We start from the raw sequence: 14,677 nt of genomic DNA, 5'->3' as shown, positions 1-14,677 counted from the left end.
ACTGCTAAAAAAAATAGAAGACGACTTGCTTCGATGGCTCAACCTTCCAATCTCCATAATTGGCAGAATAGCAGCAATAAAGATGACAATTTTACCAAAAATTAATTATCTATTCTCAATGATTCCAACCCACCCCACACTCACCTGGTTTAAATCACTAGACTCTATTATCACTCACTTCTATTGGAAAAACAAAACGCCAAGGATAAAACTCACCATACTACAAAAAAACAAGGTTCAAGGAGGACTAGAAGCACCAAATTTTCATTATTACTCAATGGCTAACCAACTGCAATACATATACAAATGGATTCACCCCACCCAATCCGATATTATATGGCTAGATATAGAACAATCACTATGCAAAGAATTAAATATAGCTGACATACCATTCCTCACCAAATCAATCAAACAACACACATGTTTTAATGCTGTAACTATAGCTTCCACTCTGACAGCCTGGTGGAAATTTCACCAAATCACAAATTCTATACTAGCTCCATCTAACCTCACCCCACTGTGGAACAACCGTGACTTCATAAGCAATAAAAAAATACTGAATTTTCACACATGGGCTGAAAAGGGTATCACCCACATTAACCATATTTTCAAATCTAACACGTTAACAACATTTCCGCAATTGGCCCAGGAGTTTGGCATCGGGAGCAATGAATTTTTAAAATACCTACAACTCAAATCTTCTGTTCTGGCAAAAATAAACATCAGAGCCACAAATTTAGAACTTCCACAAGCAATAGCAGACTTGGTTAACATTTCCTCTCCAAAGAAACTTCTCTCTAAAATATACAAAATCATTACAAATCAACTTCAGACCATATACTTACCAACAATAAAATGGGAAAACGATCTTTCAATAGCTCCTGATGCCAACTTCTGGACCCAAATCTGTAAAAACATTTATCTCATGTCTAAAAATGCTAATCTTCAATTAATACAATACAAAACACTTCATAGAACACATTACACGGGCAATAGATTAGCTAAAATGGGTTTCACATCAGAAGTTTGCACACATTGCAATCACAATTCTATAGATACATACATCCATGCAACCTGGCACTGCACTCCAATCAAACACTTTTGGGAAGAGGTCACACAGTCACTATCCACTATAGTCGGCTGCCACATCCCACTATCGCCCTCTCTTTGCTTGCTGGGGGACCTCACAATAATTACTGATAAAAATATAAACTCTAAAATGCTCCTCATAGCTCTAACCATCGCCAAGAAAACTATCCTCATGAACTGGAAAACTCGTAACAACATACACATTAACCACTGGAAAAATCTCATTACAGACTTCATTACAATGGAATACACATCTCCCCCTGATAATTACGCAGCTGAAACCGACCTCTGCCATCCAACACTTTCTGACCTCTTACAACTATGAATCCCTTCTCTCCTCTCAACTCCGACTCCTACCACCTTTTAATCAACCCACGGATATTACTGCATTTTTGTTACTTTTATCATCACTGTCATTTTTTTTTTTTTTTCATTACTGTTATTGTTATCATTACTATTATTATTTTTATTATTGTTGTAATTGCTGTTGTTATTGTCGTTGCTCTTATCATTGTTATCACCATTGCCATCATCATCATCATCATCATCATCATCATTATTATTATTATTGTACTGTTATCAGTACTGCTATGGTTAAATCAATTGAATATTTCCAATTCCCCCCTAATCTTTTCATGTGTTTTTAATGCACCACAACATAGAATAGAGAAAAAAAAAAAAAAAAAAAAAAAAAAAAAAAAAAAAAAAAAATTATATATATATATATATATATATACATTGAAAAACCTCATAAACACTCAGGCAGGCAAGACAGGCGAGAAGTAGTTTCCATAGGACAGTATCTCTGTCCTAAGTTGAGACACTCTCACACTGTACCCCTTCTTTTAATGCACCTTAGACACTACACATAACATACAAAAAAAAAATAATAATAATAAAAAAAAAAAATAATAATAATTATATATATATAGGAGAATAGTATAGAAAATAGGGACTGAAGAGATGTGGGGGGAGGGTTATCTTATATTATCTTATTATATTATCTTCTATTATTATTTTACTATCTAAAAATTTATTTGGCAGTATGATGGTAGTGAGGAGTGATGGTAATGAAGATGGTAATAAATAATAAATGGTTACTTTGCTTATGCATATACACACACTCACACACACACACACACACACACACACACACACACACACTCACACACACACACACACACACACACACATACACCCCCACACACACACCTATACATTTAAACACTTTTATTTCAATTCTGGAATTCAGGAATTACTATATTGTTCGTTACTGTACTATATTGTTCGTTACTGCACTATTTTGGTCTGTATGTCTGTCTATAATAAAAAAAAAAAAAAAAAAAAAAAAAAAAAAAAAAAAAAAAAAAAAAAAAAAAAAAAAAAAAAAAAAAAAAAAAAAAAAAAAAGAACAGAGTGTGGGCGGAGTCAGTCAATCAGAACAGCTTGTGGGTGGAGTCAGCCAATCAGAACAGCGTGTGGGCGGAGTCAGTCAATCAGAACAGTGTGTGGGCGGAGTCAGCCAATCAGAACAGCTTGTGGGTGGAGTCAGCCAATCAGAACAGCATGTGGGCGGAGTCAGTCAATCAGAACAGTGTGTGGGCGGAGTCAGCCAATCAGAACAGCGTGTGGGCTGAGTCTCGCGACGAGTGCACAGCACCAGAGAGTAATCTTGACGGCACTCGCAAGAAAATGGATAAGCACATAATCAAATTCACAAATATTACATTTAAAGGGGTCATATAATGCAATTTTTGTACAAGCTAATATGATTCTTTAGGGACCTAAATTAAAAGTTTGTAATATACTTTAATTAAAAATTCTCATTAGTATTGCAAGAAAACACTAATTTTACCTGATCAAACACAGCTCTGTTTTCAGCACGCCGTTTAAGTGCATGTGTCTTTAAATGATAATGAGCTTTGCTCACCCCGCCCCTCTGTTCTGTGCGTACACCGTTTCTACACACAATTACACAATAACCACGCGTTGTTCATTATAAACGTGGGATTATGAATTATATTGAGATCGTCGTACATAGAAAACATGATGTAATGTACCCTGAGTGTAAACCTTAGATGCATTCATTGTGAAGCGTGCAACAAGGTTTGCAAATTTCGCAAAGATTAATGTAAATACTAATATAAAGGTTAATAAAACATTACACTCACATCTTCTGGAGGTTCAGCAGGAACACGTTGGTACCGATCCGTTTTTTCTCGTTTGTGAAGCTGTCTGGTGTGAAATGATTCGCGCAAACATGAAAGCATGGACGATCGTGGGGAATCCCCGTGAGGGAATCCCCTGCGTCAATCCTTTGGGCATATCGCTTCAAAAACAAAACTCAGCCACTGCTTCTTCAACGGCTCGGATTTAGGAACATCCAAATTACTGCTGTGTTACCTATTACATCTAAGAACAGAACACCACAATCGCTTAGACGCCATTCTGCTCCAGCATATCAACAATGGCGGACTACTATGACGAAGGCTGTCACAGCTCGCTCAGGGCGGGTCTTGTGTTGAAACACGGCTGTCACTCACAATAGCGGGAGGGGCGTTGGATATTATGACGTCACAATATCGAACGGATTGATTTCAGAGAGGGTCAAACATATAAGGAGATTAAAACAAAACCACTGGATGGATTTTTATCATGATAGGATGGTTGTGTACAGGCACTGCCAACACACACTTCAGTACTATCAACTTGTAAAAGTGCATGTACCATTATATGACCCCTTTAAACATTATTAAAAATACATAGGCTACTGAGTTACTAAAACAATCTTTGTCAAAGAATACACTTGTTTGTTCACAGTTTGAACCTTCGTGTTTCCATTTGTTTAATTTCAAGATCTGAGGTGAATTATCCATTGTTGCCTTTACAGCTACAAAGCTGGAGCTCTAAATGATATTCAGAGTCACATGACACGCTTTTAACATTAAATAAAGCACATAAACAGTTCCTGAGATTATCATCGCCACATTTTGTGTTTGTTGTTCCAGCGCCGTCCAACGCTAGTTAGGATAAAAACTCTGATTAACATGGAAAATAACCTTATATTGCGCGCCGCCTGTTGTTAGGACACGGTTTTAGACACCTGTGGACAAGAGCAGCTCTCAGTACAGACTCAATCTTTGTACAGTGAAGGAATGCTTTGGTCCAATACGGCACATCTGTGGCATGCCGTCAGTTTCCACAGAGAATCGTTTTCAGTCATTCCTCAGTTTGTGAAAATAAAATAAAAAAACAGATGTATATGGGGTAAAACTTGGTGTTAAAATACTTCTTACCAGCAATGTGGAACACCAAACAATTGCGAAAATAATATCTGTGTCCGAAATTTCCCCCATCCTCTTTAATAGGGCATTATTTTAGGGAGAAGGCATCGAGCGCACTCATTCAATCCCACAATGCACCACAATAATGAGTGTACAACCGATGTACACTCAACGGCTAGAGAATACCCATAATGCACTGTGACGTAGGGCTGTTTTTCCGATTCTTGGTTCTGGAATCAATGGGAGTGTATTCCTCACTGTTGTTTTCGAATCTTTTTCAATTCTCTTTTTTTTTTTTCGCCGTTACTACAGGACAAAGGCCGTAGAAAGTTGCCTTCTCATAACATGAAGCTTTATTTGTAATATGTGACCCTGGATCACAACACCAGTCACCTGTCTCACGGGTATACGTGTGGCAATAGCCATCAATACATTGTATGTGTCCAAATGATCGATTTTTCTTTTATGCCAAAAATCATTAGGATATTCAGTAAAGATCATGTTCCATGAAGATATTTAGTAAATTTCCTACCGTAAATATATAAAACATTTATTTTTGTGAGTGAATGCAGCACAATCGCCAACATAGATGCACAACTTTAAAGGAGATTTCATGTTTCATGATTCATGTTTCATGATTCAATGTTTAGATTTTTTTGCATCCTCAGATTCCAGATTTTCAATAGTTGTATCTCGGCCAAATATTGTCCTATCTTAACAAACCATACATCAGTGGAAAGCTTATTTATTCAGCTTTCAGATTATGTATAAATCTCAATTTCAGAAAATTGGCCCATGTGACTGGTTTTGTGGTCCAGGGTCACATATGAAGATACACTTCTATAGCTCTAATTTATTTGAAATTGTATTTTTGGCTGCATTGCCCCTAAACTGGGTCATAGCTCATAGTAAAAAATGCTTATTCGTGCATTTATTGCATGGATGGAACAAGACATGGAAATACATGTGCACAGTTCAGTTGAATGACGTATATTTTAACTGTATGCTTTGTGCAAAATTAAGCTGTACACTGAAATAAAATAACCAGAACATTGATAACCCCCTGGGGTCGACCGACAGTGCGAAAGACACTCAAATAACTTTTTTTTTTGTCAATACCAATATTATTATTATTATGTGTAATACTTAATTACACTTATATGTATGACAAAAAATGTTAATAATAGGGCTGTCAAACGAATCTGTTAATCGCGATTAATCGCATCCAAAATAAAAGTTTGTGTTTACATAATTTATGTCTGTGTACGGTGTATAATTATTTTCTATATATAAATACACACACATGCATGTATATATTTAAGAAATATTTGCATGTATATACTGTGTATATATATTTATATTAGATATAATTTATATTATATATAAATAATTTATATTATATATAAATATTTTATATATAAATAACACATTTTCTTAAATATATATATGCATGTGTGTGTATTTATATATAGAAAATAATTATACTCCGTACACAGACATAAATTATGTAAACACAAACTTTTATTTTGGATGCGATTAATCGTTTGACAGCCCTAGTTAATAATAGTATTACACTAATATAAGTGAACTATCAAACACAAACTGAGGGATGACACTATTTTTGTGGTAATCAACAATATGCCACGGAACCGGGAACATGTTTCATAATATTAAAAACGTGTTTGCACTGCGAACTGAAACGTTAGATTTCTGTTCTGCATGTGAAGTACGAAGCAGGGCTGCTCTTAACATCAGGTGAAGCTTTGCTGATTCAGATTCATTCCTCTGTTCATTTCTCTCTGTGTGTACGGGAGAATGACAGGAGGCTTTTCAGTGTGCTCTTTACGGGATGCTCTCCTGCCTAATCACTGTCATTCGGTGCTGTGGCTCTCTTTAAACACCAGATCAGACCTCAGAGGAGACCGGACATGTCTGTGCACTGAAAAGCACTGCTTCCCTTTAGTGGTGTGTCAGTTACTCTAATGTGAACTGTGATGTGTGTTACTGATAGGGCTGGGACGATACACCTATCTACCGATTCGACACTTTCACGATACTTGGGTGCCGATACGACATGCATTGCGATTTTCTTTTTAAGAATTGCGATTCGATATTGCAGTTTTTTTAACTCTAGACCATCGGGAAAAGTTAAATCATACACTTATACAGGCCGTACATGATGTATAAGATGAGTCATATTTACAAAAACAGATCATCACATCTGAGTTTATTTCAGAAGCGTCATACAATACTGCATTCTCTTGAATAAATGATTCAATAACAAAATTAAAAATTTTTTAACAGTCACTTGTCACAGTCAACAGTCATGTTACGCCACTCGACACTCATAGATAACGACACATTTCATCCTCTGTTGGAACGCAAGTGGCTAACTTCTGTCAACCTCGTCTACAAGCACGGATGCAAATAAAGCAATTGAAATTGAATTAATATCAATTCTGGAATTAAAAAAATCGATTTTAGACCCGTAAAAAAGCTAAAGCTCGATAGCTAGGTGAATCGATTTCTTTCTCCCAGCCCTAGTTACTGTCCAGCCATGCCAGTAAATGTAATGATTGTTTTGTAATCCTTCTCCTGATCACCGTTCAGCCATTCACAGTCTGCAGCTGAGCCGCAGTCATGTTGACTGGTACAGCGACGATGAGGTGTATCTGTACAGTGACGCCACCACGTCTAAGATCGCTCGCACCGTCACACAGAAGCTGGGCTTCTCTAAAGGTGAGTGGATCCTCTGGAGCTGCATGAACACCGTCATCAATCACAGCCGTGTGTCTGTGAGAAATTATGTTTAAGATTATCCAAACACATGGACCTCCAAAGACTTGCGTTAGTAAAGAGCGAAAGCTTTTCTCATACGGAGTAAGCTTGCTTGTCCATAACATTTTTATCTAGTTATTTTTTCATAAAAAAGCAATTAAGTATGGAAGCTTGTTTCCGCCACAGAATAAAACATTTTAAAAGATATTTGCGACTTTTTATCTCCAAATTGCGGTTACATTTCTGACTTTATTTCTTGCAATTGCGTGTTATAAACTCAGAATTGTGAGATATAAACATGCATTTCTGAGAAAATTATCTAAATTACAAGTTATATCTCACAATTCTGAGTTTATAACACAATTGCGACTTTATTTCACGCAATTCTGACTTTATAAATCGCAATTGTGACTTTATATCATATTGGAATTGCAAGATGTAAAAAAAATCGCTACTACCTTTTATTTTTTATTCTGTGGCGGAAACAAGCTTCCATAATAAAGGTACAAGAGACTGAAAGGTACATAATGTGTAACCTAAACCTAAACCACAGAAAAGAGTGCGGGTCTTCTTGCGCTTGAATGGTTTAAAGTCATATAAAATGCACAAATGGAATAAAAATTTTAATTTTATAATGATTATCATCGTTATCATGACCTTAAGTATCCAATTCCAGAATTTCCGAAAATCGATTCCCAGCCCTAGTTGCAACAAGAGTGGCCGTGTCCTTCAGCTGTGACTGTATTGGTAAAACAGCAGTGAGTAGGGCTGCACGATATTGAAGAAAAATGCGATATGCGATAACTCATTAAATAATCCAATATTCAATATGCGATATGATAATGCTTTAAGTGTGCAAAATAAACCTAAATTATCTTTAAAATATTTTTAAAATTATATAACCTACATGTGTTTCACATTCTTTTTGTGCCAAGAAAACATCCCAACAGCTTCTGACAGTGAACATCAGTGTTTTACTGTAGCGTAAGAAGAGTTATTTTAACATCAGTGTAAACCACGGGGTTCAGGTTATCCTACATTAGGGTTATTAACAACACAAACTGAATAATCAAATGTAAAAATAAAACACTGCTTAGTTTTTACTGTATGAATTAAATATATACTGATTCTTATTAAAGCTACTAAAGTTATTCAGCCAAGAGCTGTGAGTGATTTTCTCTTTGTCTTTTGCTCATGACCGCAGTTATTGCAAGCGGTGGCGATATGCAGATCGCGATATATACATTTGCGATATTTGTGCAGCCGTAGCAGTGACTCTCTCTTAACGTGTGTGCTGTGATTGGCCCAGCCTCCAGCAGTGGCACAAGACTGCACCGCGGTTATGTGGAAGAGGCCTCGCTGGACGACAAACCCCCTCAGACCACACACATCGTGTTCGTGGTTCACGGCATTGGACAGAAGATGGACAAGGATCGCATCATCAAAAACACTGGCATGTGAGTCCTCAGGAGTCTTCAGGGTGATGAATTATAGTGTATTAACCGGGAAAGTATTTAGAGAAATCTGTGCAGATTCATTAAAGATATTCAGAGCTTCTGTTTTTTTTTTGTTTTTTTTTTATCTGGTCAAAGAAAATCGAAAAAAAAATTACCATTTTTTTCAAATATTTTTAAAAATGTGTAAGCTCATTGTATAGCTGTGCTTAAAGCCAATTGTTTTATTTGTGATAATGCAATGAAATGTAAAATTGTGCCGATACAATTTTTGGCCAGGCTGTCATACAAAGAAATTATGAACACGTGCAAGAATAAGAGAGAATAACTGATTATGATGTAGTCAATACATACTTTTTACTGTGAGCTTTTTGTTTTTCAATGCAAGTAAAGTAAAAACTGGTGTTTTTTTTTTTTGCCAAATCTATTTGTCAGATAAATACCTCAACCAAGTTTAGTGTTTTGTTCTTCCCTCATATTTCAAATTATTTAAATTATGTAAAATATTGTCCTCATATTTTGATTGATTAATCAAACTTGTAGGGTCATTAAAAACAAATATCCCCTCTGGTTATATAAATATGTATGTGTATGAAGTTGAGTTGTGAAATGAGAACAGCTGGATAGTGTGTAATGATGTATCTTTCTTTTATAGAATAAAGAAACAGTAAAATAAAAATATATTTTTTTGTTAAAAACATTCCAATGATCATCTCTGATTAATATCAAATTGGAAAAGTGGCTATTTTCAAAACTAATGGCATGTTAAGATGCTTATCAAGTATTATTTATATAATATTATAGTATTTAGAAATATTTTGAATTGATTTTTATTTGTATTATATTTTCATGTCCTTTTATCATCTATTAGTAGATATTTCTTCTTAGCTTTAATTAATTATTTATTTCAGTTTTATTGATTTGAGTACTTGAACTTAAACTTTTAGTTTCCAAGGCAACATTTTCTAATTTTCTTTAAATATTTTATTTCAGCTTTATTTCAGTTAACATAGTTATTAATAATTAGCTTTAGTTAATAAGTCAATAAGCATTTATAAATCGTACTGAAAGTGTGCACAGTTTGAAGGGGAATGTGATATTATTCTGTATGAACTCGTGTGTGTGTGTGTGTGTGTGTGTGTGTGTGTGTGTGTGTGTGTGTGTGTGTGTGTGTGTGTTCAGGCTGCGGGAAGCGGTGAGGAAGATGGAGGAGAAGCACTTTGCTGAGCAAACAGAGGAGCATGTGGAGTTCCTGCCGGTCGAGTGGCGCTCGAAACTGGCTTTGGACGGCGGTGAGACTATAAAACCACGTGTCTGTCTGCGTTCACTCTCTGAACAGCTGCTCTTATCACACACGCTGTCCCTTTTACCTTTCCTTCACACGCACACACACTGTTTTATATGATGGCAAGAGAATATAATATAGTTCATCCTCTCTCAGCTGTGCAAACAAGGCTGCTCAAACAGTGCCGTTCGTTAACGTTAATAACGAAATGTTGAGTGAGCAGTTCAGTCATAGTTTGTGTTCATGTTTTCAGACACAGTGGAGTCGATCACACCAGATAAAGTGAGAGGCCTGAGAGATTTACTCAACAGCAGTGCCATGGACATCATGTACTACACCAGCCCTCTCTACAGAGACGAGGTGAACCACAGCTTACCTTCTCATTCGTTCTCACATTTTGTCATCATTTTCTTTCGCCCACTGAGTGGCAAAAAGAGTGAATTTTCAGTGTGAAAAACACATCTAGAACGGGAAAGAGCTTTGCGATTGACTGTACAACTAGATTTGACAAGAAATCTGAGGTATATTTTCACAGACTGCTGAAAGCTACAGAACAGAGAAGCACATTTATCGCTGAGACTCAGGGCCCACGACCGATCTAAATTATCCAGATATAAATTTATTGGCCATTTTCAATGGTAAAGTAACCAAGCAAAAACTGCTCTGCAAGATTGTCCAGCAACATTTCTCAAAAAGCCCTGTGTATCATCACCCTTAGTTTAAACTGATAATCGTTTGTTTAAACTCGTTTGTTTAACCGTTTCCCCTGTTAAATCCAGTCACGCATCAGCTCTTCTGCCACTCAGTGCGGCTGAGGGAGTGTGTTCCCGCAGGAAAGTGACGTCCATGCATATATACAGTATAGCTGACCAATCAGGTATTTTGTTTATATATATGCTTATGTTCATCCCTGTAGATCACTAAAGGTTTGACGCAGGAGCTCAACCGCCTGTATTCTCTCTTCTGCTCACGAAACCCTGAGTTTGAGAGGAAAGGCGGGAAAGTGTCCATCATCTCGCACTCGCTGGGCTGCGTGATCACCTTCGACATCATGACGGGCTGGGACCCGGTGCGCTTCTGTCTGCAGGAGCATCACGACCAGCTGCAGGGGGAGGAGCTGCACTGGACGAGCTACGAAGAGCGCCTCCTGCTGGAGGAAGTGCAGCTCACCAGACAAAGGTGCCGCTGGCTCATGTCTAAGAGGATTTAAAGCATGTCATCATGTCAAGTACAATATTTATATAGCCCTGTCGCAATGCACATTGTTTCATAGCAGCGTTACAGTAGTGTTGATTTTATTAAGGCGAGACACTACAGGTGAATAGGGTAAAAATTTTAAATAATAGATATCACCATGAAACTTCCTCAGTTGATTACTTTCACAAGTATATAAAAAAAAATGTATTACAAGTTTTAGAAATTTGTATGTTTAATTATGCAAATTAGGCATTATCTCATTAAATATGCACGATTTTGCATATATTTTCGGTAGATAGATCTGAACATAAGATAAAGCCAAGTGAAAAATTTTTTTTTCATTTTGTTTACACACAAGATGAAAATAAAAACTCAGAGGGATTTCAGGATATATACTTTCATTACCTATAAAATCAAAATATACTGTCCATAGCCATAAAACATAGATTTTCGCCATATTTTTTTGATTAAAATGTCACATAAATCAGGCCAGGAATGATTTATTAACAAATCCCTCTGAAAATATCTTCAGAATACTGCTAAGTGTATAACTGGAAAGTTTGGTGTACATAGGCTGAGATGTTTGTACTGGAGAATGACAAAAAACTCATTTTGAGAAAACGGCAGTTAAAGAGTTAAATAGCTCTAAATGAGAAATCGTTGTAGCTTTAAATCCCCCTTTGGACATTCACGATTGGTTACTGATAGAAAGGAAATGCCCATATTTGGGTTACATAGCGTTGTGCAGGAGACTCAGAGCTTCACGGTGATACCGGTCATGACAGACTTCAGTAAACAGACGGAGCTCGGCGCGTCGTATTGTAATGCAAACTTCCTGGTAAATTCGGGAGAAACTTACAGCCGCAAGTAAACAAAATGTAATAAAATAAACATCTTAATGTATATTTTCAACGTTTTCTTTATAGCAGCTTGAAAGAACACATATTGAAGGAGTAAACTAGCCCAAAATCTCAAAATTGACCACTGCATGAAAATCGATGTTTTTGCCTGCCGTGTCTCGCCTTAATGAAACTATGATGAAAAATTTTGATGTTTTTGTTTTTATGACTAGATGACCGACATCATTAAACACTAGCTGTGAATATATCATCATGCATTATTGTTGATGAGACTGACAAGATATCTAGTTTTTATATACACTTTTAAGATATCTATATTTTCTTCAACAAAAAAAAGAGCAGGAAAAAATATTATACATTTGACTGTTTTTAACAAGTTTCTATGAGCTTTCATGCTTGCGATTGCCAGATGTCAAGAGTTTAAATCCTCTAATCAGAACTTTTTGTCTTAAAGTCCCCCTGTAGTCAATAATTGTATGCCTTAAAACTCATCTTTGATCACCAAAATTATATATTTTAATGTTTTTTTTTTCTTGAAAAAGGCCTCTTCTTCATGGCTTTCTTCAAGCAGCTTGAATGTAATTCGACACCCTCGCCTCATTTAGTATGCGTGGTTCTATGAATATGCAAATGAGCCCCGCCTCCACTCACTCACTCATCTCAGAGATCCACTGGTTGACGATCACACGTTGATCTGATTGGTTACAAGGTAGTTTGTGACGTCAGAAACACCAGCGATTTCAAAGCGTGTTTTTGAGACTGTCTTTGGTTCACTGCAGTTTTAAGGAGGAAATACTCAGCAATGCTGTCGACTTATGTATTTACTCATGGTTTGTCTTAAAGCATAATAAAAACACCAAATAGACATATAAACAACATTAAAAGCTGGATTTTCACCACAGGGAGACTTATTTTCTTCCCGGTGATTTACCTTTTTATGTTTGCAATCTGGCAACCACGCTCTCACACATCACTCTCTCTCCCCACTGCAGGAAAAGCATAGGTGATCTGAAAACACACACACACACTCCACTGAGATATTCTGTTCAAATGAAAGTGTAGCAACGGCATAGTAAAGCCCTAGCATTGTGAAACTGAGATTGGCATAGACGAGCACCACTCACTCTCCAGAAAAAGTCCAAATCTAGTCTTGTAATGAATCAATGTCTGTGACAGGTTACGAGAAGTGCAAGATCAGCTTCAGGGCCTGAAGGCATCGAAATCTGCACCCTTCCCTACGCTAAAGTTTAAGGTGATGTAATAAACATAAACATGGTGATCCGCTCAAATAACACTTCTGTACCTCCATACAGTCACACCAAACTTTATTCAGACACCTTCAACATTTCTCACATTATCTCAGTTTATTCACTTAAGAAAATGGTTATAAAATATGAGCAGAACTCAAAGTTATCAGATCAGCTGATATTTGACTGGTTTTGTCCATCCTTCTGTTAGACTGTCTCACACATGAATTATGTTGAATATCTGTCAGCTGTTAAATTTAACCACACAATTAGATAATACCAGTTTAGCTCAACCAATGACCAAGCAATGCTTCATTGTGTTCAGTCTGTGTGTAAAAAGAGCATTAGCAATTAAAGAAAAAACACTTCAGCAAAACATGATCAGGTCAAAGTGTCTGAATCATTTTTGGTCCCAAATGTTTATAAATGTCACTGGTAGTCACTGTATGAAGAATATTTAGGTGTAATATGTCACAGTTTACTTTACTTTGCTCTCCTCACTTACATAAATTAACTATAGTGTTCTGCACCCACTAGTTAAATGATATCTGGTGTCTGAATAATGTTTGGTTTGACTGTATAATGAATCTCCGTAATTAATGTGCAGGTGGAGAACTTCTTCTGCATGGGCTCTCCTCTGGCTGTGTTCCTGGCTCTGAGAGGGATTCGGCCCGGGAACACCGGCGACCAGGACCACATCATGCCCAAGTCCATCTGCCGGCGCCTCTTCAACATCTTCCACCCGACAGACCCTGTGGTGAGACGACCACACCGCATCTCACTCGAGCCGCTTTCACGCAGAGATTCCGGAAAATACACGGATAATGTGTCCCGGGATTGGTCCCGGGATCGTTTGATTTTGGTTCATTCACACTGCCAGTGATTTTCTGGAATCTGAGTGTGTTCACACACATCCCGTAAAGACACGTGACGTCAGGATGTGACGTGTAACGTACGCATTGAGAACATGTACACTAATGCATTCCTCAAAGCTGGCGAGCGATCTCCGCTTCAGTGTGGACAGTAAAGAGCTCCTGGTTTTGCTTCATTCCAGTTTGCAGACATTTTTCGTTCTTTCTTTGTTGATGACAAACACAAACTTTCTTCTAAGAGCAACAGTCGCGCGATTCGCTCATCACTACGACACACCCCTTACGGCAATGGTCCTGGCTTTTGTTCACACAGGGCTCGTTCCTGGACTGATCCCGGCAATAGCCGCGTTTCCATTACCCTTCAAATTGCGCAAATTGAAATTGTGAATTGAAAATACGCCCAATGGAAACGTAATTTTCGCAAAAACTCCCATTTATCGCAAAAAAACTTTTCCGCTCGCATGATGAGGTTTTTCAGGCAATTCGAAAAATAAATATTTTGCAAAACTGCAATGGAAACATTTACTGGTCAGCTGACGTAGATGACGCGATGTGTTTGGACAGAATACGAGACAGAGCTCTTTATTAAATTCATAAAAGACAAAATAACT

General features: G+C 37.0%; 1 protein-coding gene across 6 annotated transcripts in view; it reads left to right on the top strand.

Annotated features, from left to right (window-relative positions):
- Positions 1-14,677, top strand: part of ddhd1a (DDHD domain containing 1a) — a 50,923-nt gene that overhangs the window by 13,478 nt on the left and 22,768 nt on the right. For all 6 annotated transcript variants that reach the window (XM_081394345.1, XM_081394342.1, XM_081394341.1 and 3 more), the window contains 7 exons: positions 6,984-7,112; positions 8,461-8,608; positions 9,788-9,897; positions 10,144-10,250; positions 10,807-11,069; positions 13,124-13,199; positions 13,802-13,951. In XM_081394345.1, coding sequence (XP_081250471.1) covers positions 6,984-7,112; positions 8,461-8,608; positions 9,788-9,897; positions 10,144-10,250; positions 10,807-11,069; positions 13,124-13,199; positions 13,802-13,951 — 983 coding nt within the window. The remainder of the gene's footprint in view (positions 1-6,983; positions 7,113-8,460; positions 8,609-9,787; positions 9,898-10,143; positions 10,251-10,806; positions 11,070-13,123; positions 13,200-13,801; positions 13,952-14,677) is intronic.

The sequence above is a fragment of the Scardinius erythrophthalmus genome (assembly GCF_964197995.2).
Source record: "Scardinius erythrophthalmus genome assembly, chromosome: 19".
Taxonomy (NCBI): Eukaryota; Metazoa; Chordata; class Actinopteri; order Cypriniformes; family Leuciscidae; genus Scardinius; species Scardinius erythrophthalmus.
The sequence above is the reverse complement of the archived record's forward strand: the minus strand, read 5'-3'. Positions and strand labels throughout refer to the sequence as shown.